General features: G+C 43.3%; 1 protein-coding gene across 6 annotated transcripts in view; it reads right to left on the reverse strand.

The window, feature by feature from the left end:
• kidins220b (kinase D-interacting substrate 220b) overlaps positions 1-23,784 on the reverse strand; it is a 42,027-nt gene that overhangs the window by 11,181 nt on the left and 7,062 nt on the right. For 3 of the 6 annotated variants that reach the window (XM_055884474.1, XM_055884470.1, XM_055884473.1), the window contains exons 5-25: positions 21,968-22,066; positions 21,271-21,372; positions 20,976-21,074; positions 20,080-20,277; positions 19,854-19,952; positions 17,777-17,875; positions 17,571-17,669; positions 17,221-17,398; positions 16,821-16,985; positions 14,685-14,864; positions 14,164-14,329; positions 13,642-13,793; positions 13,177-13,280; positions 12,864-13,049; positions 12,599-12,739; positions 7,010-7,247; positions 6,508-6,596; positions 4,502-4,646; positions 4,021-4,183; positions 2,168-2,346; positions 1,531-1,760 (exon numbers count right to left, since the gene is read on the reverse strand). In XM_055884474.1, coding sequence (XP_055740449.1) covers positions 1,531-1,760; positions 2,168-2,346; positions 4,021-4,183; positions 4,502-4,646; positions 6,508-6,596; positions 7,010-7,247; positions 12,599-12,739; positions 12,864-13,049; positions 13,177-13,280; positions 13,642-13,793; positions 14,164-14,329; positions 14,685-14,864; positions 16,821-16,985; positions 17,221-17,398; positions 17,571-17,669; positions 17,777-17,875; positions 19,854-19,952; positions 20,080-20,277; positions 20,976-21,074; positions 21,271-21,372; positions 21,968-22,066 — 3,111 coding nt within the window. Of the gene's footprint in view, positions 1-1,530; positions 1,761-2,167; positions 2,347-4,020; positions 4,184-4,501; positions 4,647-6,507; positions 6,597-6,988; positions 7,248-12,598; positions 12,740-12,863; positions 13,050-13,176; positions 13,281-13,641; positions 13,794-14,163; positions 14,330-14,684; positions 14,865-16,820; positions 16,986-17,220; positions 17,399-17,570; positions 17,670-17,776; positions 17,876-19,853; positions 19,953-20,079; positions 20,278-20,975; positions 21,075-21,270; positions 21,373-21,967; positions 22,067-23,784 lie in introns of all 6 variants that reach the window. The other 3 variants (XM_055884471.1, XM_055884469.1, XM_055884472.1) reach the window with 1 other exon arrangement.

Below are 23,784 nucleotides of genomic sequence, written 5' to 3' on the forward strand. Positions count from 1 at the left end.
GATGTCTGTTTGAATGATGTCTGTGAGTATAACAGAACTCATATGGCAGGCAAAAACCTGAGAAAAAAATCCAACCAGGAAGTGGGAACTCTGAGGTTTGTAGTGTTTCAACTCTTTGCCTATCCAAGATACAGTGGAAATGGGGTCATGTTGCACTTCCTAAAACTTCCACTAGATGTCATCAGTCTATATAACCTTGTTTGATGCTTCTACTATAAAGGAGGGGGGAATGAGAGGGAATTGAGTCAGAGGTCTGGCAGAGTGCCAGGACCTGGTCATGCGCATTCACATGAGAGGTAGCTTGCGTTTCATAGCATTTCCGAAGACAAAGGAATTCTCCGGTTGGAACATTATTGAAGATTTATGATAAAAACATCCTAAAGATCGATTCTATACTTAGTTTGACATTTTTCTACGGACTGTAATATGACTTTGTCTGAATTTCCGCCTGGACCTGCCAGCGCGTCGTCAGTTTGGATTGTGTACTAAACGCGCAAACAAAAGGAGGTGTTTGGACATAAATGATGGACTTTATGGAACAAATCAAACATTTATTGTGGACCTGGGATTCCTCAAAGGTAAGTAAATATTTATAATGCTATTTCTGACTTTTGTTGACTCCAACATGGCGGATATCTCTTTGGGTTGATTGGGCTCTGAGTGCTGTACTCAGATTAAGCTTTTTTGAAATCTGATACAGCGGTTGCATTAAGGAGAAGTTTATCTAAAGTTCCATGCATAACACATGTATTTTCATCAACATTTATAATGAGTATATCTGTAAATTGATGTGGCTCTCTGCAACATTTTGGAAGCAAAACATTACTGAACGTAACGCGCCAATGTAAACTGAGATTTTTGGATATAAATATGAACTTTATCGAACAAAACATACATGTATTGTGTAACATGAAGTCCTATGAGTGTCATCTGATGAAGATCATCAACGGTTAGTGATTAATTTTATCTCTATTTATGCTTTTTGTGACTCCTCTCTTTGGCTGGAAAAATGGCTGTGTTTTTCTGTGGCTATGTACTGACCTAACATAATCGTTTGGTGTGCTTTCGTCGTAAAGCCTTTTTGTAATCTCACAACAAGTGTAGCTTTAATATGGTGTATTGCATGTGTGATTTCATGAAACTTAAATTTTTATTTATTTGTCATTTATTTGAATGTGGCGCTCTGCATTGTCACTGGATGTTGGCCATGCGGGACGCTAGCGTCCCACATATCCCAGAGAGGTTTTAATAGGGCGTTGGGCCCACACGAGCGAGAATAGCTTCAATGCACCTTGGCATAGATTCTACAAGTGTCTGGAACTCTATCGGGGGGATGCGACACCATTATTCCACAAGAAACTCGGCGATGATTTAGCAGCAGGGGAAACACTGGACACGATATAGGCCTAGAGTCAGAGTCTACAACTGAAGCTTTGGTCATTCCGTTTGGAACCAGGCCCTTCTCAGAGTCCTGGAAATGAAAAGACCATGATGTTGACGACATGGTGGTGTTCTTGCCTATACACTCACCCTGTTGTAGAAGGGGTGCTGGGGGCCAGCTATGCCACTGTAGTAGCTGCTGTGTGGCGGTGGGGACACCACCGCTGGCGGGTTGAAGGACCCGTTGAAGGAGGGGGAGTAGGCGGACATGCCTGACTGCTGGCTGTAGACGGAGGTAGGACGGGGAGCGGCCTCCTGCAAGGGCAGGCTGGGATAGGGCACCGCTCCGATGCTCATCTGCTCCCTGGCAGCACGCACGTCTGGGGGGGAAGAAGAGGGAGAGATTAGGCAAAGAGAAATGTGAAATTAAAAGTAGTAAAAAAAATAGTTATTTAACTCTTCCAGTCTCTTTCAGAAATACATCCACAAGTCAACTGCTGTATTCAGGTTGCCTACGTCATGTCTACAAACATTTGTGTGGAACTCAAATTATTTGACACACAGACACAGCTAGCTAGGCTCCCCTTCACCTGCGGAATGCATGTCAGAGAGAGAGAGAGGGAAAGAGGGACGCAGACAGAAAACGTTTTTATAAAACTCAGATGTTGTAAATCGACTAATAAGTACATTTGCAAAGTAGTTTTATTACTTATGAACAGGCTTACATCTGAAATGCACTGAAAACAAACCTGAAACAAACTATAGTGCCTTTATGACTCTCACTCACCTGCGATGATCTCTCGTAGTTTGGGGTCGAGGTTGACGGTGCAGGGTAGGAAAGTTTTCATGTCGCGCGAGTTGAGGACCGGGGTACGGGAGGAGAGGAACACCTCGAAGCTACGCACATCCCCGTCAATCTCCAACAGGGGCTCCACATCTTTAGTGGTGGGAATGTTTTTGGAGATCCTAAAAACACCAGAGATAAACATTGAAAAAGCCATTACAAACCCATGTTGGTAAGATTGAGGTCATGTGATAACAGATGAGGAAAGAGCTATAGCTATTCTAAACTGAAAGGCTGCTTCTTTTGTTTGGCATACTTTTATGTGGCTTACCCACAAAATACTTAGATACAACATAAAGATACAAAAAATTTAGGTACGGGAAGGAGGTTACAGGAAATTAAATTGCAATGAGGAAAATCATATTATTTTCAAAATAAGAAAAAAAAAAGAATTATGTGAGCTTCATATATAAGACAGACATAAAATAGTATTTCAAGTGACAATGAAGGAAGTTTGAATCATTCAGGGGAAACATTTTTTAATGGAATATACAGTTGAAGTCAGAAGTTTACATACACTTAGGTTGGAGTCATTAAAACTTGTTTTTCAACCACTCCACAAATTTCTTGTTTACATCTACTTTGTGCATGACACAAGTCATTTTTCCAACAATTGTTTACAGACAGATTATTTCACTTATAACTCAGTGTATCACAATGCCAGTGGGTCAGAAGTTTACATACACTAAGTTGACTGTACCTTTAAACAGCTCTGAAAATTCCAGAAAATTATGTCATGGCTTTAGAAACTTCTGATAGGCTAATTGACATCATTTGAGCCAATTGGAGGTGTACCTGTGGATGCATTTCAAGGCTTACCTTTGAACTCTGTGACTCTTTGCTTGACATCATGGGAAAATCAAAAGAAATCAGCCAAGACCTCAGAAAAAATATTGTACACCTCCACAAGTCTGGTTCATCCTTGGGAGCAATTTCCAAACGCCTGAAGGTACCACATTCATCATTACAAACAATAGTACGCAAGTATAAACACCATGGGACCACGCACTCATCCTACCGCTAGAGATGAACGCACTTTGGTGCGAAAAGTGCAAATCAATCCCAGAACAACAGCAAAGGACCTTGTGAAGATGCTGGAGGAAACAGGTACAAAAGTATCTATATCCACAGTAAAACAAGTCCTACAATTTAAAGGCAATGCTACCAAATACTAATTGAGTATGTAAACTTCTGACCCACTGGGAATGTGATGAAAGAAATAAAAGCTGGGAAAAATCCTTCTCTCTACTATTTTTCCGACATTTCACATTCTTAAAATAAAAAGTGGCGATTCTAACTGACCTAAAACAGGGAATTTTTACTAACTACTTAAATGTCAGGAATTGTGAAAAACTGTATTTGGATAAGGTGTATGTAAACTTCCGACTTCAACTGTACATCATTATTTATTCTCGGGAGCACCGTAAAAAAAAAACACTAAATGTAATTTTGCAGTGACTAAGCTTTTGTCTGATGGGTAATTTAAATGAAACTACAATAATCCAACCAATTGGACGCAATTCTAATGATGATTCAACCAATTAAACGAAACCTTTTTGCACATTTTCAAAACAGATCTTTCTCATTTAAAACAAAACCCTCTCTCATGCAACTTAAGACATGTGTTTCAAGAAGATCTTAGTTTTGGGGGGATTTGGAGAGGGGGTTGGGGACCTACAACACAGTACCTCTGGTAGATGGTCTTGAGGGCGACTTAGCGTTAGGGGGTAGAGGGGGACTACAGTACACTACCTTTCCTAGATGGTCTTGGGTGTAGTTTTAAAGGACAACATTACCTCTCATAGATGGTCTTGAGGGCGGCCTGGTCAGGAATGCCGTCCGTCTCCTCCAGGAATAGGATGAGCCAGGAGGTCCTGTAGGGCCACGTCTCAGTAAGGTTGATCCACGACGCCAGGCGGTCCCAGTTGAACGTGATCTGATTGGCCCTTAGCAGACGACCTGTAGACAAACAGAACAGCATTGTGCCAGTCATCCTGGAGAAAACAAACAGTCTTTCCTCCACAATATGTTATTCACAATCATCTGTCCATTAATCATTTTCTAGATGGTCAATTGTGGTTTATGTAGTAAACCCAGTGACAAACATGGGGGTAGCTACTGTGTGTGTGTGTGTGTGTGTGTGTGTGTGTGTGTGTGTGTGTGTGTGTGTGTGTGTGTGTGTGTGTGTGTGTGTGTGTGTGTGTGCACGCGTCTGTCTGCCTGCATGACTCTGTGTGTGTTTGTGTCTAACTGTGTGTGCGTGCGTGTGTGACCCACCTGTGACAGAGACTATGTTGAGCAGCCTCCTCATGGTCTGGGGACTGATGTCACTGAACCAGTCCTCTGTCACCAGCAGCTTGCTCAGGTCAAAGGACATCTGCCGCGTCACCGTCCTCTGCATCTGCCTGCGCCGGTATGTGTCCTATACACAGACAGAGAAACCATATATTAACTTTGTTTAAAAGTCGATTTTGGGAACGAAAAAAGGTCAAACTCAGCTCCTTTCTCAAAATTCTAACAGAAATGGGGCGTGCCTTTGGTGGTTCATCGATGTGTCATTCTGGTAATGTGTGCCGCGACCGACGTAGCTACTTAAGCTAGTTATTTAGCCAAGCTAGCCACTTTAGCTAGTCACTAACTCCTTAAGTGTGTGTGTTGACGTCATTTCACAGGATTTGTTTTTGGACGGAATCTGTAGAGATCGTTAAGAAATGGCACTTCTGTAGCCAAATATCTTATTCATCCATTTGTTTTTGTTTTTAAGCATTAAATTACCTGGTATGATGGTGATCATCAATCTGATCTTTATTGACCACAGAGATTCAGGACACCCGTTCAACACCCCATCTGAAAGACGGCACCCTACAGAGGGCAATGTCCCCAATCCCTGCCTTGGGGCATTGGGAGCTTTTTTTCAGACCAGAGGAAAGAGCTATGGGATTGGTCCTGGATGCGTCCCAAATGTCACCCTATCTCCTTTATAGTGCACTACTTATGACCAGAAAACAAAATGTCTCTGGTAAAAAGAAGTGCACTAGAAAGGGAATAGAATCAAAGCACCTGCATATGACTGAATTTCCATGTGTAGATAGATGTGCGGTTATTATGTTTATTTAAACATGCCCGATCTGAATGATTTTGATGATACTATTGGTGGTGGTGTTGACCCATATGCCAGTCCTCTTCGTAAATCCACCAGGTCACACACAAGCACGCACGGCAAGAAGTGCACCAGCAGAAACGGTCACCCTGATGCTAGCTCCAAGTCAACATTGCAGTTTGCTGTTTACTCTTGCGTCCTTTTTTACTTTATTTGCTCAGGACGTTTCTGGGATTTCTATGACAGACATCGACTTTCCAGAACCGTACACTTCTTTTTTTTTGTTCTCCAGAAGCAGTCCCATTCATTCCCGGGAGCCCTACCAAAAGGACAACGACGGAGGCGAGGAAGGAGAGCTGGACGTTCTAGTCAGACTAAGGAGGGCAAATCACCCACCGTTTCCTAGTATTCTACTAGCAAATGCAAAGTCTCTGGACAATAACGTAGACAAGCTCAGGGCGAGGATTTCCCATCAACGGGACACGAGAGACAATAACGTAATACATCTGACTGAAACATGGCTCTCGGATTCCGTGCTGAATCCAGCTATCCAGCCGGCTGAGTTTTCCCTACATTGCGGGGACAGGTCGAAGGAATTATCCAGGAAAAGTAAAGGAGAAGGGGATTGCTTCATCATCAACAACACAATGGTGTGACTGTGGTAATGTACAAACCGTACGACTTTTTGTTCTCCCGATCTGGAATATCTCACGACTAAATGTCGACCCCAAAATACTAACCCTTGCTGTCTCCCTGCACAGACCTGCACCTTTGAGACTATTTGCACCTTAGACTCTCCAAACATTCAACCCATACACACAAACACCCATAAACACACCCATAAAAACACCCACCCACCCACCCACCCACCCACACAGCTGTTCTACTATATACTATTAATTCATCTGTGCGACCAAGACACTACTTTATATTTGTACAGTCATACTTATAGCACATTCATTATCTATACTGTATACCATATTGTGTACATAGAAGGCTGTTACAATGCATACTACCTCCTTCTTTTACTATTGTAATTATTGATATTACTGATTATTGTACTGCAATGTTGAGGCAGCTAGCACACAAGCATTTCACTGTACCTTTTATCCCTGCTGTAAACTGTGTACGTGACAAATAAAATTAGATTTGGATTTGACACACACACTCTTCTCTCTCTTACCCTACGGTTTAGGGTGGTCTTGCTGCCAAACTTTGTCATCTCTCCGATGCTGTGCTGGGATAGCTTCCTGTCCAGCTCCTCATGCCAGCCTACAGACAGAGACAGGAAAGATGTAGATGAGAAATCAGAGCTAATAACAGGTCAATCATTTGACACATTCAGTCATAGTCCCGATTTGGGAGCTACAGTTGTGTGAAATGGGAGTCACAGTTGTGTGAAATGGGAGTCACAGTTGTGTGAAATGGGAGCTACAGTTGTGTGAAATGGGAGCTACAGTTGTGTGAAATGGGAGTCACAGTTGTGTGAAATGGGAGTCACAGTTGTGTGAAATGGGAGTCACAGTTGTGTGAAATGGGAGTCACAGTTGTGTGAAATGGGAGTCATATGGGATTTGCAGGTGGCTGTATGTGTTCAGTGTCTGGATGAATGTGAATGAGCGCGTGTGCGCGAGTCATGTGTGGCTGTGCAAGTCCATCTTTACCGTCTGAGTGGTACGGATTACCGTCTGAGTTGCTGGTGTCTCCGTTAGCAGGCGCTGCCACACACATCTTCCTGGCGCTACTCAACCCCCGGCTGTTGAGGAAGACGGGCAGGTGGACGATGTTCCTCATGTAGTCATGACCGTTGATGTTGGAGTCCCTGAGCACGCTGTTCAGGTTCTGGTTGATGGCCTTGATGATGATGTGGGGGTCGCTGGCGAAGATGGAGATGAAGGGGCCTTTGGAAAACAGCACCCTCACCTGGTGAAGCAGGGAGAAACAAGGTACATATGGTGAGGTGTGTGGGGAAAGAAAGGTGTGTGTGTGTTTAATTATCCTTGTGGGGACCAGAAGTCCTCAAAAGGATAGTAAAACAAGGAAAATTCAGACAAGTGGGGACATTTTGCCAAAATGCTATATTAGGCTTAGGGGTTAGGTCTAGGGTTACAATTAGGGCTAGGAGTTAGGGGTATGTAAAGTTTTAGGGTTAGGAGTTAAGGTTAGGTTTAGGGTTAAGGAAAATAGGGGTTAGGGGTTAGGGAAAATATCATTTTGGAAGGGAATCAATTTGGTCCCCATAAGGATAGCATTACAAAGCCATGTGTGTGTGTCTCTGTGTGTGTTAGGGTATGTGTAGCATATTCTTGTTTTTCTATTCTAAAACCTTTACCACAGCAGTCAGCTCATAACTCCATTATCTAAATGTGCAAGACATTGCAATATTATATTTGTGACTGCTATCAAAGTCTCGCAAATTGCTCTAATCAATGAGGGATGTTGCTTCTGACTACAAAGACATCTTACATAAAATATCCATGATTTCCTTTGACCAAAGATTGTATTTGTAAACAAGAAGCAGCAAGTTTAGATCTTCAAATAAATTGATCAGATTACAGAAAATTGCATTACTGTAAATAATAATAAAAATCATGACAGCTTCTGGAATCTTTGTGAGTGATGTATGTGTGTTTCTATTATTGGGACAGATCGAAATAATTCCATTTGCAGACAAAAACCCCACACAAGGTGAGGAGTTGGGGAACATATCAAATGTTACTGTTCAAGGTTATATATTTTGGGCTATTTAAGATGGGCATATGAGCTACCCAAGTTTATCAGTAGTAATTGTTTGCACATTTGCAATGAGAATCAACGTGTTTACACAGCGAGAAATGCAGAAGTATTTTCTTATTCGCTATGATCAGCTCGTATTTTTTTTTTTACTAATATGCTTACATTCATGACAATTTAGCCCATGGAGTGAAACTCCCGGATAGTGCTCCTGAGTAGGGCTGTTGAGGTGACTATTACCGCCACACCAGTCATGAGCATTGACCGCAGTAAGATTCCACGTGGCCGCTAAGTCACAGTAATCTCCTTTTATGCACTCTGGACATGCTTTGGCAGTACCCAACGCACTAACGACGACCAGGTCCTAATGGCCTAGTACTCAGGACTTTACTGTCGCTCTAGCCACTCTGACATCAATGCAAATGAAAATCAAATCAAAAACACACATCATCAAAGCAGTAGGCCTATAGTACTTTTAAAACTCACCTCACTGTGGTGATCAATTAGAACAAAGAAGTTCAACAGCAGGTTGAAACAGTGTAAAACATGGTTGTGGTGGATGTCGTTTCATAGCTACACAGAACGTCTCACCACCATGCGTTTCCATCTCCTCTCTCTCCTTTACTCCTTTCTCAAGCACACAGACGGGGCTGTCAACAGTTTCGTGAAATGTATTTAATTGCAAAAACATGTTACTGTAGATGTTCCCACACAGACTTGACCTCTGTTGATGGAATTTATATGTTTAAATGAACGCTTAGAATATTTCACCCTGAAACCATATAAAAGGGCAGTGAAATTGATCAGAATCATAAAATTATAATAAATGATGTATGTAGTTTTAGTCGGAATGAGGGTAAAACAATATAACAATATGTCTCTCAAGTGTCTTAAACACAGACTGTCTGAGTCGGTGCCGACCTTGGCTAGGAGACACTGAGAGATTTGGGAAAGTACAGGGAGTGCTTCTCAAGGTTCCTAATCTTTGTCGGCTGGGTAGTGGGACAGTGTGTGCGTAGGATACCTAATGTTTGTGTGTAAAAGTATGTGCGTAAGAAGCCTGTATAAAATGAATGGTTTTGTACAACTAACCAGCGCTCTCGTAAAATAAAACCTTCTGACTATCGTAGCTGGGACTCCTCGTCTGTTTCATTTCAACCAGTATCTTACAAATTCTGGGTCGCAGACTGAGTAGTTAATTGAATTGGGTTTATGAACATGGAGAACATAATTCTCGTAACAGTTTCCCATATTAAGTACTGGGTAGCTGCAGGAGCAAGGTTGGAGAGCCCATGGCATACAGAGTTTGGGCGGAATATCACCTGTTGGGGCAGCGAAAGCATGCTCCTCAAACAGTGGTTGATGCATGGAGGGAAGTAAGTGTTCTTATATTTATTTCTCAGCTGCTCATATTAAGCACATGCTGCGCTATAAAAGCCAAGTAGCCTACGAAACAGACCGGCGGGAAAGCGGGTGGCCTCCATTCGCTATTGGAGTGTCTTTTTTCCCCCCTGCCCCTGTTCCTGCCCATTTGATAACGGGCCATTCTAAATCAAAACTCATTTGACATATTAGTAAAGACGAGATTAAATTGAGAATAGTCTGACGGGTGAGAATATGATCACTTGATGAGAGAACAGCTGTGCAGCCAGAGGCAAGGGACGGAGCGCAAAGCTTTTTTTGCTACTTTCTCAAATCATCAATCGTCTATAGTCGCATCACGCAGCCCATATATGTTTCGATTCCTAAGGCATTCTAAGGTTTGTGTCATTCACAACTAAAGTTGCCACAACTAAAAATGTTGCATATAGGACCTGTTTCAAATGATCACTTACACATTCAACACAGCCACTTCATAAGCATCTGTAATGGGAAAAATACCCTTTTTATTTTTTCAATTATATTCTTCTTACAATAAAATCATCTAAAATAAAAAATGGCACAGGACTTATAAGCATATGTTGTCAGCTAAATGAACTAGCCCACAGCCAGCATGGAGCATTGCCAGATAACATAGGCCTACAGTAGTCAACCTCATCTTCAGTTCTTCTGAAATACATTTTCTTCATATCATGTTTCTTTAGACCTGACTAAAATAAATAATGTATTTATTGTGATGGTATATATTACAATTGACTTTTTAAAATGTAGATGTTTCAAAGCGATTCAGCGGCTTGTATGTGTAAAGGCCCGGAGATGCTAAAGGAGTTTATGTTAAATAATGGTCAATTACCGTGAGACTGGCAGTCTTTTGCTTGACAATAACCGGCTGACAACATTTCATGACCGCCACAGCCACAGCCCTACTCCTGAGTAGCCCAATTTCATTCCATATTGCCCATTTTATTTTGACCTGTCCTGTTTTTAGGATATGGTGTTAGTTAACATGTCATATTCAAATCGAAGTGCATTTTTATTTGATAGGGCACGCCCTTTTGGTTATTTGTCATAAATATGGTCTCAAGTCTATAGGCTACAGAAAAACCACATAGGCTACTACTCTTTCTACTATAGGATACATCACTTGAGCGTTGGTAGACTGCCACAGCACTGCGTCTCTCCAACAGTACCCTAGAGAGGCACGCTGGGCACGCACAAGATAAATATTTTGCTGCCCTGACTTTGGCAAAGTGGGCACTGCTTAACAAGGTGCGGCAAATCAAAATCAAATCAAATTTTATTAGTCACATACACATGGTTAGCAGATGTTAATGCGAGTGTAGCGAAATGCATCAGCAGTCACCTAAATGGCCCATATGCCACTGGGAGAACGACGTTTTCATTGTTCTGGGCAAAATTATGTGAATCGGTATGTGTTGTCGGAGGTGCATCTTGGTCAGTTCGATGCCACCCTCGTCAACCTGCCGCCTAATCCTGCCTAATGGGCGGGCCGGCCCTGTGCGTGTGGGGTGCTCGCTGCATGTGTGTGTGCGTGTGTCTGTGAAGGGACCTCAGTTCAACACCTGGCAACCCCGTCTGTCACGTCTGCTCCCGCCCTTCCCTCCCCAGCATTGCGCACTCCTGCCATCATCATTACGCACACATGCCTTTCCCCAGTCACGGGCATCAGCGATTAATGGACTCACCTGGACTCAATCACCTCTGTCATTACCTCCCCTGTATCTGTCTGGTTCCCCGCTCTGTTCCCTGCTTCTGCATTGATTGTCATATGCTCATGTTTACCCGTGTGCTGATGCTGTTCCTGTCTTGTTCTGTCTGTTCCTGATTAAATGTTTGACTCCCCATACCTGCTTCTCATCTCCGGCATCGGTTCTTACACCGTCGAGTGGTTTGAATCTCTTGGTTGGGGCTACCACTCAAATATATACACTACGTTGCCAAAAGTATATGGACACCTGCTTGTCGAACATCTCATTTCAAAATCATGGACATTAATATGGAGTTGGTCCCCCCTTGAATGCTATAACAGCCTCCACTCTTCCGGGAAGGCTTTTCACTAGATGTTGGAACATTACTGCAGGGACTTGCTTCCATTCAGCCACAAGAGCATTAGTGAGGTCGGGCACTGATGTTGGGCGATTAGGCCTGGCTCGCAGTCAGCGTTCCAATTCATCCCAAAGGTGTTCAATGTGGTTGAGATCAGGGCTCTGCGCAGGCCAGTCATGTTCTTTCACACCAATCTAGCCATGGATCTCTCTTTCTGCACGGGGGCATTGTCATGCTGAAACATGAAAGGGCCTTACCCACACTTGTACCACAAAGTTGGAAGCACAGAATCGTCTAGAAAGTAATTGTATGCTGTAGCGTTAACATTTCCCTTCACTGGAACTAAGGGGCCTAGCCCGAACCATGAAAAACCATTATTCCTCCTCCACCAAACTTTAAAGTAGGCACTATGCATTAGGGCAGGTAGCGTTGTCCTGGCATCCGCCAAACACAGATTCGTCCGTCGGACTGCCAGATGGTGAAGCGTTCCCACTCCAGAGTCCAATGTCGGCAAGCTTTACACCACTCCAGACGACGCTTGGCTTTGCGCATGGTGGTCTTAGGCTTGTGTGCAGCTGCTCGGACATGGAAACCCATTTCATGAATCCACTAATTTGAAGAGATGTCCACATACTTTTGTAGTGTAGTTGTTTCTATTCTATTTCTTCTACAGCTCAGTCAGCTTATAACTCCATTATCCCAATGAACAAAAGACATTGACATATTACATTTTGTGACCGCTATCAAATGTCTAGATATATTACTCTAAACATTTGAGTGATGTTGGTTATTCCGTTACAAAGAAGACCCATTTTTTCCCCAGATCAAAGATTTCATTAGTTAACAAGAAGCAGCGAGTTCAGATGGCCTTGCTCCCTCTAATAAATTGATCAGATTAAAGACAATTGTATTACTGACAGCTTCTGGAATCTTTATGACTGATGTATGACTATGGTGTTGTTCGCTCTCTTGGGAGAGATTGTTTTCGGAAATAACTCAAAAGGTTGCACAAGGGTAAGATGTTCATAAAAGTTACTGCTTAGAGTGATACGGTATACCCTATCACCCTGTGACTGTGTGTGTGTGTCTCTTACCGTATCCAGCATCTGCAGTACTTTGTCCTGTTCACAGGAGTCCAGGCCGTCTATGATGACAGCCAGTCGCGTCTGGTTCTGAGTGAAGCCATCGATGGTCTTAGCCATCCTCGCCATCAGCTCCACCTCATTCTTCAACACCTGAGGATGGAGGAGAGAGAGGTACAGCGAGATATAAAAGATATGTAGAGACAGGTTGCAGGTATGTGTGTATGTTTGTTTTTGTGTGTGCGTGCATGTGTGGCTGTTTGCAGTGCATCCCTACCTTCATGAAGCCCTCGCTCTTGAGCTTGTGCATCTTGTTGGCGGCGCTGTGCAGCCTCTTCCTCTGGGAGTTCAGCACCGAGTCGGCCACCTGCCACCAGGTCCGGCAGTTGAGCACCAGCGCCAGGCCCACCACGCTGGCCATGGCGATCAGCACGGCGTTCACCGTCTGGTTGGCAACGTCCACCTTTATGCATTTTGAAATTGTCTTATTCATTCAACATTGGTGAAGAAATTCAGACTTTTTAAATCACATCGGTTTCAGAACCTGCAATACTGCTAAAAGGCCAATAAGCTAGACTAATAAAGGAAACCTTGAAGACGGCGAGGAGGGCCATGCCGGTGATCAGGCAGCCCAGGATGAAGACGAAGATGACGAAGGAGGGAACGCAGCATGTCTTCTTCCACTTCTTCTTCCCTAATAATACATTTTGAATGACAATCAGAACAGAAAGGCGTATTTTTGCTGCCTACGATCAATTTATCATGAAAACATAGATAACAGTAGGTATAAAGTATTCCGTGGGCATACAAATATTTTGTAACAGGAAGTAGGCTACTAACTAAGCTTGTTCAATAACTTGTTCAATAAGAACATTCATTCGTATTGTCTGTTGGACGTTTGCAAGCCTTTGTTGTTAGTTCCTACTGAAAACTGTGTATTAACGAATGCAGTGACTGATAGTGACTCAAAGTAGTGGCAACAGTAGAACACATTTGCCCAAGGGGATTCAATAAAGTAAACTGAATTGACTAGTCTGTCCTCCTCTGGTCCTTACCATGTGACTCCTCCGTCTTGAAGACCCTGAAAAGGCGGCTGGCCATGAAGCCAAACTCCCTCTCACAGGCATCAGACAGGGTGGCTATCATCTCTGCCAGGCTGGTCTCTCCTCCCACACTGGACAGACGGTTGTAGTCCGTGAACAGGAACCTGCAGGGATACAACAGTAGAGGGAGAGGAGTGGACATATTAAATCATTGGTCACACACAAACTACAACTTAGAACGGCTATATATGGAATTCATAAAAGTCTCCATGAGCGCTACATAAATAATATGAAAATAATTAACAAATCAAGGCATATAATGAAGTGATGTAAAGAAGTTCATTACATCCAGGACTGATGTGTTAAATACGGCATGTGATTGAAGTTTAGATTTCTGGCTTTGCTAAGAGGGATTTGATAGTGATTTTGGGTGGGTGAGGAGGGGTGTGTGTACCAGATGGGCAGAGAACAGGTGGTCTGTGTGTGTGTATGTGTGTGCGTGCATGCGGTTGCGTGTGTATGTGTGTGTTATACCTGACGGGAAGTGCGCGAGTGGTCTGTTCGGGCAGGTCAGGGGGGTTGACGAACATCAGTTTGAGCAGCAGCTCCAGGTAGCCAATGTGTCGTGCCAGACGGGTACTGATCACCCATGCCCAGTTCCAGTTCTCCCCCTCACGACGACTGCCAAAGTACACCACCACTACAGAGCGAGGGAAACAGTTATCTCCTAACTGGATCATTAAGAGCCACCACCACTACAGGCCAAATGAAGACAGCCAGAGTTTTAAAAAACTGTTCCTGTGTCATTAAAGGGGTTTGGAAAAGCCAGTCAGTATAGTGCATAGGCTGTGTGTTAATATACTGTTTATTCAAGCATTAAATCCAGTAAAAAGTATGAAACCTTTTTCGAATTTCCCTGATATCGCTAACTGCGTTGTTACCAGAGGTCACTACATTATTGTTACTGGTATAATACTGCCCTCTAGTGTGGCACTTGAAAATAACTTAATACTATTGGACTACATACAAAATGGAGGACAAAGTGACGGTCTCACCGAAGAAGACATAGACCAGGGCCAGTAGGCTCAGGGAGACGGCAATGGCCAGCTTAGGGTCGACGGTGAAGCCCAGGACCAGAGCTACAGAACCACACAGCAGCAGGGACAAGAACAACACCATCCAGGAAAACTGGAACAACGGCTCCACCTGCTGGCCAGCAAACGTCTTCATCTCATCTGGAGAGGGGAAGAAAAGGAGGGAGTGAATGAGGAGTAAAATCAGGCGAGAATGAGTTCATAAAATAATTTGTTAATATTAACAGCTATCTTATTATTAACATGTATAACATATTGTTAAAGGAGTAGTTCACTATTTTACAACTTAATGTTAGATGGTTCCTCACTCTGAAAGTAATCTATTGGCCAGGATTAAAGTTAATACAACAGCCACTACAAACTTCAGCTAACTTTAGCCATCACAAGCAAACAATCAATGGAAGTGATGTGAGAATCTATTATTATTTTTATTGCCAAATCACCTTTAAGTAATATCAAACCAAATATGCAGTTGATTTCAGGTGATTTAGACATATATTCTCTAAATGCTCACATGCCCCCATCACTTCCATTGATTGTTAGCTTGTGATGGCTAAGGTTGCATTGGCTGTTTAAAGAACCTTTTAGCCTGGATTACCGTTTCTCTTGGCCCATAAATTACTTTCAGGGTGAGGAACCATCTAACATCAAGTTGTAAAATAGTGAACTACTCCTTTAACATTTCATACTTTTTTGGTTTGACCGGTGAGCTCTGTCCTATTTGAGCAGTATCATTAACGCTCAGACTCCTCTATAGAAGTGAGTGGAGCAATCGCAAGCAAACTGCCTGATAGAAAGAGATAGTGAGCTCCAAAAGTATTGGAACAGTGACACATTTTTGGGAAATGATACAAAAAGTATATGAAAATGATACAAATGACTTTTTTTATGATACAATGACTATGAAGTTAAAGTGCAGACTGTCAGACTTAATTCAATTTTTTTATTTATGTGAACCGTTTATAAATTACAGCCCTTTTTATACATAGTCCCCCCCATTTTAGGGGACCAAAAGTATTGGGACAAATTCACTTATGTGAATTGAAGTAGTGAAAAGTTTAGTATTTGGTCCAATATTCCTAGCACGCAAAGGTTACATCAACTTTGTGACTCTACAAACTTGTTGGATGGTATTGCTGTTTGTTTTGGTTGTGTTTCAGATTATTTTGAGCCCAATAGAAATGAATGGTAAATAAGTGTATTGTGTCATTTTGGAGTCACTTTTATTGTAAATAAGAATACAATATGTTTCTAAACACTTCTATATTAACGTGGATGCTACCATGATTACGAAAAGTTACAAAAGCACAAATATGATACCCCCAAGACATGCTAACCTCTCACCATTACAATAACAGGGGAGATTAGCATTTTTTGGAGGTATGATATTTTTGCCTAACTTTCTCACTCATCAATATTCACAATTCATTCAGGATTATCCATAATCATGGTAGCATCCACATTAATGTAGAAGTATTTAGAAACATATTCCATTCTTGTTTACAATAAAAGTAACTCAAAAATGACACACTAGAAAAATGAAATGTAAAAGAAAATTGACAAATATATTTATATTTTGAGATCTGGCCGCAGACCCCACTTTGAGAACCCCTGGTATAAATAATACTCTTAAGGGACCTCCCGGGTGCCACCAGAGACTCTGGGTTCGAGCCCAGGCTCTGTCGCAGCCGGCCGCGACCGGGAGGCCCATGGGGCGGCGCACAATTGGCCCAGCGTCGTCCGGGTTAGGGAGGGTTTGGCCGGCAGGGATATCCTTGTCTCATCGTGCACTAGCAACTCCTGTGGCGGGCCGGGCGCAGTGCACGCTGACCAGGTCGCTAGGTGTACGGTGTTTTCTCCGACACATTGGTGAGGCTGGCTTCCGGGTTGGATACGCGCTGTTAATAAGCAGTGCGGCTTGGTTGGGTTGTGTTTCGGAGGACGCTTGGCTCTCGACCTTCGCCTCTCCCGAGTCCGTACAGGAGTTGCAGCGATGAGACAAGACAGTAACTACTAACAATTGGATACGATGAAAATGGGGAGAAAAAGGGGGTAAAAAAAATAATGAATACTCTTAATTCTGTTTTAGTTCCTTACCTTCCAGTTTCTTGAGCAGGAAGGACTTGCCGCTGCCCCACTGGGCGTACAAGCCCACACAGATGGGTGGCTGCATGGTGGGCTCACTGAGGATGTCTGCCAGGGCACTGCTGTACAGGTCATAACCCAGCATGTCTCCGTCAGACTCAGCAGGGGACAGGTGGCCTTGGAGGGGACACAGACAGATGGAATGAGGTTACTTACAGCTCTACATTATTTGCAGTTTATTTGGTTACAAGTCCACAATGTGTATATAAGTAATATTGTCAGAGAACAGTGGCTAAAATGTGACTCCCAGTCTTATCGACTCCATCACACAGGTAACGTCCTTTATGGTATTCTACTAGATTTTCACCGTCGAAAGTCACTGACCGAGCATCCGGAGAGAAAGGATACTCACGGGCTCCAAAGATCTGGGTGAGGATGCTCTTCTGGTGGCTGCAGTCGATGTTGTAGGGCGTCTCGCCGGCCTTGTTGGGCCGGTACAGCAGGCGGCCATCTTTCGGGTTACGGAGGAGGAGCTCCGCCAGCCTGCGGCTCCGGCCACGTATGGCGATGTGGAGAGGGGTGTCACCTCTCTAACGGGAGACAGGTAGGATCAGACTTATATCTACATAACTTGTGTCTTTTTGACATTCTGTGTGCCATGTATATGGTTTATTATACATTACATATGGACGGCGATAGATTATTGTACAGGTCGTTCGGATGCTAGGTTTAATAAAGGTTAAATGGCTAAATATCTTGTACCTTATCCACAGCTGACACCTTGGCTCCTTTGTCGAGCAGAAGCTCCACTATGTCAATATTCCTCATCTTAATGGCCTTGATCAGAGGGCTCTCTGAATCCTGAGACAAAAAAACACATGATTATGGTTTGGAGAACAGTGACTACAGTAGGTGGCTGTGTATGTGCCCGGGTTGTCACATAGTGAAATATGGTTGTTGCCTCTTACCTTGGTGCAGGTCTCTGTGTCGGGGTTGCACTGAAGGATATCTCTCACCATGGTGGCGTTGCCTTTCTCCACAGCCCAGTACAGGGCTGTCTTGTTATCCTACAAGAGGTCAAAATGTATTGTTGTAAGGCAGTTGAGGTGAATTGTATGTACCTTCTCCTATAATGTAGTACTGTGTGTCTCCATCCCATATGGAGTACCATCCCCTAAATAGTGCACTCCTGTTGACCGGATTCCGGATTCCCTATGGACCCTGGTCAACAGTAGTCCACTACACAGGGCAGCCTTTCTTTAAGTGTGGGTTTGGGTCGCGACGTGTCAGAGTAAATGTCTAATTATTTTATGAATTACTGGAATTGATTTGGCCAAGTGCAACGGCGCTCTCCATTCAGTGCACTCTCTGCTTAGCAGCTGTGTCTCTGGTCAGTTTGGCAGCAGCGCGAGTGGGAGGGAGAGTGCGTATGCTTCCTGGTTTGCCGGATCTTTTTTCTCGGCAGATTTCTTGAAGATCACTCGGCGACCCACACGACGCCGCGTTGTCGTTCAGCACTAGACGATGCGCTGTCGGCCACTGACTTGTCATTCCCACTCGCCATCGAATGGACTCAAGCTAGCCACAAGTTCTGACCGAGCTCAATCGTCACGAAAAGCAAATAGTTCTCTCTCTTGGTTTCGCACACATTTTGAGACATAACGAAGAGCGCCCACAATGTGTCTTGTGCGAGGAAGTGCTTCGTAATGAGTCTCTCAAAAATGAACAAATTAAATGACACACCCTGACCAAACATCCACAGCATGAAGTTAAACCCAGGGAGTTCTTTCAGAACAGGGCAGAATACTTCAGGAAACAGTGCTTCGACGGTGGAAGAGTAAGTCAGTCAGCAAGGCATTGTTGTCATTTTATAACAGGTGATGATAAGCAGAAATAAGGGAGTATCATCTCTGACAGTAGTCGATGTGAGTTTCTCTCTGAAACAATCCCCTTGTACACAGCTAACAGCTAGCTAGCTAACGTCAACTTTAGCCAAAGCAAGCTAGCTAGATACTGATAGTGCAACCCTAAGTAACAGTACCTACAGTACATATTACTGTAGAGATGATTGTGGAAAACAAGTCTAGGTTGGAACTGTTGCTGTTAAAATACAAGTAACCCTTTTCATTCTGAACTGGAACAAACTGATTGAAGCGAGATGCTTTTTGAGGCAAACACACTCAGTCACACAGTTCTGGGTTGCTCATCTACAGCAAAAAGTGGTCTCCTGACTGACTGAGAAAGCAGTAGATGTTCTGGTCCAGTTTGGCACCACATACCGATGTGAGTCAGGGTTCTCAACTCTGACGTACTTAAAAAACAAGTACAGAAACAGACTCAATGCTGAGCATGACCTCTGGGTTGCACTGTCAAAAACAGAGCCCAGAATAGACCTGCTTGTTGAAAACTTCAACCAGCCACACACCTCTCATTAGGACTGTGTGTGTTTTCTGGTCTACATCTGTGTGATGTGATCAATCAGTTTATTCCAGTTCAAAATAAAAATGATTGTATTTTAACAGTCACAGTTCCAACCTAGACTTTTTTTTCAACAATCATTTATACAGTAAGATGTACAGTAGGCCTGACCATTTTTCATCTGTACTGTTACTTAGGGTTGCACTATCAGCAACTCAGCCTGTGTGTGTGTGTTCTGTTATACATCTGTGTGATGTGATCAATCAGTTTATTCCAGTTCAGATTGATAATGCTTTCTTGTATTTTAACAGCAACAGTTCCAACCGAGACAGATAAATAAGAGTTTTTAAATGGGAAAAATAAACATGATAAGCTATTTATATGGGTATTTTATTGTTATGTGTTTCTATCTACATTGCATTTGTTTTAGGCATAAGAGCAATGTAATGTACCAATATTTACGTATAGTTGCATGTTTTCATAAGCTTGGGTCCCTGAAAAACACAGAATTTCTCATTTGGGTTCCAGGCTGAAAAAGTTGAAGAACCTCTGATATAGGATACAGGGTGCAATTTTGGATGCACGATATGTGTCTTATCTGAAGTAGCCAGGTGTCAGACTCATTACCTGTCCTCTGATGTCGATATCAGCGTATTTGTGCAGCAGAGCCCTCACTATCTCCACATGGCCTCCTCTCACTGCCCCGATAAGCACCGTGTCTCCACTCTGTACAACACATACACACACACACACACACACACAATAGGTCACCATACAGCATACACACTACATCCACATCTCAATACAGCACCTATAATACAAAATGTGTGTCTGCGTGTGCTCCTTTGCCCACCCTGTCTGGTATGTTGACGTAGGTGCCAGCGTCCAGCAGGTCCTGTACTATCTCAGTGTAGCCCTCCTTGGCAGCGATCATCAGGGCTGTGTTTCCGTCCTTTTCCGTCATGTTCACGTTAGGGTTCCTCTTCAGAAGCTCCTTCACCACCTCAGTGAAACCTCCCTTCACTGCCACAATCAGAGCTGTCATCGAGTTCTACGTGGAGTGGGATGGAGAGAGGGAGGGAGGGAATGAGGGAACAGTGGAAAGAGAGAGGGGGGGGGAACAGAACAAAGGGAGAAAAAAGAGACAGAGGAGGACAGGAAAGGAATAGCATGAGGAGAGGAGTAGAGAGAGCCGTGTGATTACGATGATAGTAAATCAATCCAAAGTAACTACGCTTGATGTACAAAGCCTTTCTCTAGGACTTTAAAACAGACGATAAAACAGTGAGAGGTGTAGACCGGAGGGATGTTGAGAGACGGACCCTCAGTCTGCTGCTCTCTCCCTCCGCTGAGACTGACCATCAGATGCAGGCACCATCAGCCCAGTAAAATAAAAAGCTAATTATTTAAATGTATGCTCACTCAGCTGTGCCTCACAAGTAATACAACAATGTATCTATTACCAGTGTGATCACACAGCCTACATCAAATTTTGAAATATAATTATAAAAAATGTCCTGAACAACAATGCAATGCATTGCAGGTAAATTCAAAGCCAATATGCAGCGATAATGTTTTGGGCCTATAGCTTACTGCACAAACCTCATCGCTACAGAACTGTTTTTAATTGGTTAATGTTGCATAGGCTTACGTTTTTTAAGTCATGTTAATAAAAAATCAGAGCGGTAGACCGGCATGCATTTTGACTCAGAAAAGGTTGGTGACCACTGGTGTAGATTGCAGACATACCGCCCCCTCCTGGTCGACATCGGCTCCGTTCTCCAGCAGGTGCATCACACAGTCAAAATGGCCCTTCCTGGCTGCCCAGATCAGAGGGGTAGTGCCGTACTGAGAGAGGGAAAGACACACACACACACCACACACACACACACACACACACACACACACACACACACACACACACACACACACACACACACACGGTTATCAATACTGGCACAGGTCACTATTTCTGGCCAAACTGGGCCACCACTAACCCAAAGGTTGGCATTGCCCAGCCATGCTGCCCAATCTGTTGTCTCGCCTTGTCAGAGCAGTTGACCTTGGCTCCATTTTCCAGCAGGACCTGGACGATCTCAGCATGACCTCTGCCTGCTGCCCAGATGATGGGGTACACACTGTATTGCTGATGGCAGAGAGAGAGCGAGAAAGATAATTAGTGTGAGTCCCAAATGGCACCCTATTCCCTACACAGTGCACTACTTTTGGATGTATTACCCTATGTATAATACATAAATAAATATAATATAAATATGTGTATAATACATGTGGAATAGCCATGAATTAGAGGTGTGGTTGTTTCCAGGAGCATGGGGGTAATGGAGTCTTGATACATTGGAAGTTATGGGTAACAAGATGGACGCATGCCTCCTGAGCCCCACCACCGCCTTTGGTTTCTGCTGTGTTATTTGGTATGTTTTATATTCATTATTGAGGAAAGATGTAGTTACTACGACTGTGATTGTCTCACCTAGCTATCTTAAGATGAATGCATTTGACATTTTAGTCATTTTTTGCAGACGCTCTTATCCAGAGTGACTTATACAGTAATGAGTGCATTAATTTTCATACAGGTCCCCCGTGCGAATCAAACCCACAACCATGCCATGCTCTACCAACTGAGCCAAACGGGACAACTAACAGTAGGTTGCTCTGGAGAAGATCATTTGCTAAATGACTAAAATGTAAAATGTCTGAGACGGGTCATGATGACTGCTCACCTGTCCAGTAGTGTTGGGGTTGGCTCCGTTGTCAAGGAGAACCTTGGTTACCTCCACGCGGCCCTTGTAGGCAGTCCACATCAGGGCCGTCCAGCCTCCCTGCAGAACACCAAACACACAACCTCAATTGCTGTACAAAAACATTCTCCTGCACACATTACAGTACCTTTAGGGCTTTAACACAAAAACATTACAAACCTAGCCTGTACATTGGAAAGCATGTACATAAAATAGATCTGTGTTTGTGTAGAAAAAAGAAGGGGAGTGCTGCTAAGGTACACAACAGAGGCCGACCGATTAATCAGCATGGCCGATTAATTAGGGCCGATTTCAAGTTTTCATAACAATTGGTAATCAGCATTTTTGGACGCCGATTACACTGCAATCCACGAGGAGACTGCGTGGCAGGCTGACCTCCTGTTACGCGAGTGCAGCAAGGAGCCAAGGTAAGTTGCTAGCTAGCATTAAACTTATCTTATAAAAAACAATCAATCTTAACATAATCACTAGTTATCTACACATGGTTGACGATATTACTAGTTTAACTAGCTTGTCCTGCATTGCATATAATCAATTAGATTCATCGAATCACAGCCTACTTTACCAAACGGGTGATGATTTAACAAAAGCGCTTTCGCAAATAAAACACAATCGTTACACCAATGTACCTAACCATAAGAACGTGAAATGTCAGAATAATAGTAGAGAATGATTTATTTCAGCTTTTATTTCTTTCATCACAATCCCAGTAGGTCAGAAGTTTACATACACTCCATTAGTATTTGGTAGCATTGCCTTTAAATTGTTTAACTTGAGTCAAACTTTTTGGGTAGCCTTCCACAAGCTTCCCACAATAAGTTGGGTGAATTTTGGCCCATTCCTCCTGACAGAGCTGGTGTAACTGAGTCAGGTATGTAGGCCTCCTTGCTCGAACACACATTTTCAGTTCTGCCCACAAATGTTCTATAGGATTGAGGTCAGGGCTTTGTTTGTGATGGCCACTCCAATACCTTGACTTGGTTGTCCTTAAGCCATTTTGCCACAACTTTGGAAGTATGCTTGGGGTTTGTCCATTGTCCATTTGGAAGACCCATTTGCGACCAAGCTTTAACTTCCTGACTGAGATGTTGCTTCAATATATCCACATAATTTCCCCCCTCATGATGCCATCTATTTTATGAAGTGCACCAATCCCTCCTGCAGCAAAGCACCCCCACAACATGATGCTGCCACCCCCGTGCTTCGCGGTTGGGATGGTGTTCTTCAGCTTGCAAGCCTCCCCATTTTTCCTCCAATCATATTGATGGTCATTATGGCCAAACAGTTCTATTTCTGTTTCATCAGACCAGAGGACATTTCTCCAAAAAGTACAAACTTTGTCCCCATGTGCAGTTGTAAACTGTAGTCTGGCTTTTTTTATGGCGGTTTTGGAGTAGTGGCTTCTTCCTTGCTGAGCGGCCTTTCAGGTTATGTCTATATTGGAATGGTGCAATTCATATATAGATACTTTTGTACCTTTTTCCTCCAGCATCTTCACAAGGTCCTTTGCTGTTATTCTGGGATTGATTTGCACTTTTCGCACCAAAGTACGTTCATCTATTGGAGACAGAACGCATCTCCTTCCTGAGCAGTATGACGGCTGCCGTGGTCCCATGGTGTTTATACTTGCGTACTATTGTTTGTACAGATGAACGTGGTACCTTCAGGCGTTTGGAAATTGCTCCCAAGGATGAACCAGACTTGTGGAGGTCTACAGTTCTTGGCTGGCCTTGGCTGATTTCTTTTGATTTTCCCATGATGTCAAGCAAAGAGGCACT

This window comes from Salvelinus fontinalis, chromosome 27, assembly GCF_029448725.1.
Source record: "Salvelinus fontinalis isolate EN_2023a chromosome 27, ASM2944872v1, whole genome shotgun sequence".
Taxonomy (NCBI): Eukaryota; Metazoa; Chordata; class Actinopteri; order Salmoniformes; family Salmonidae; genus Salvelinus; species Salvelinus fontinalis.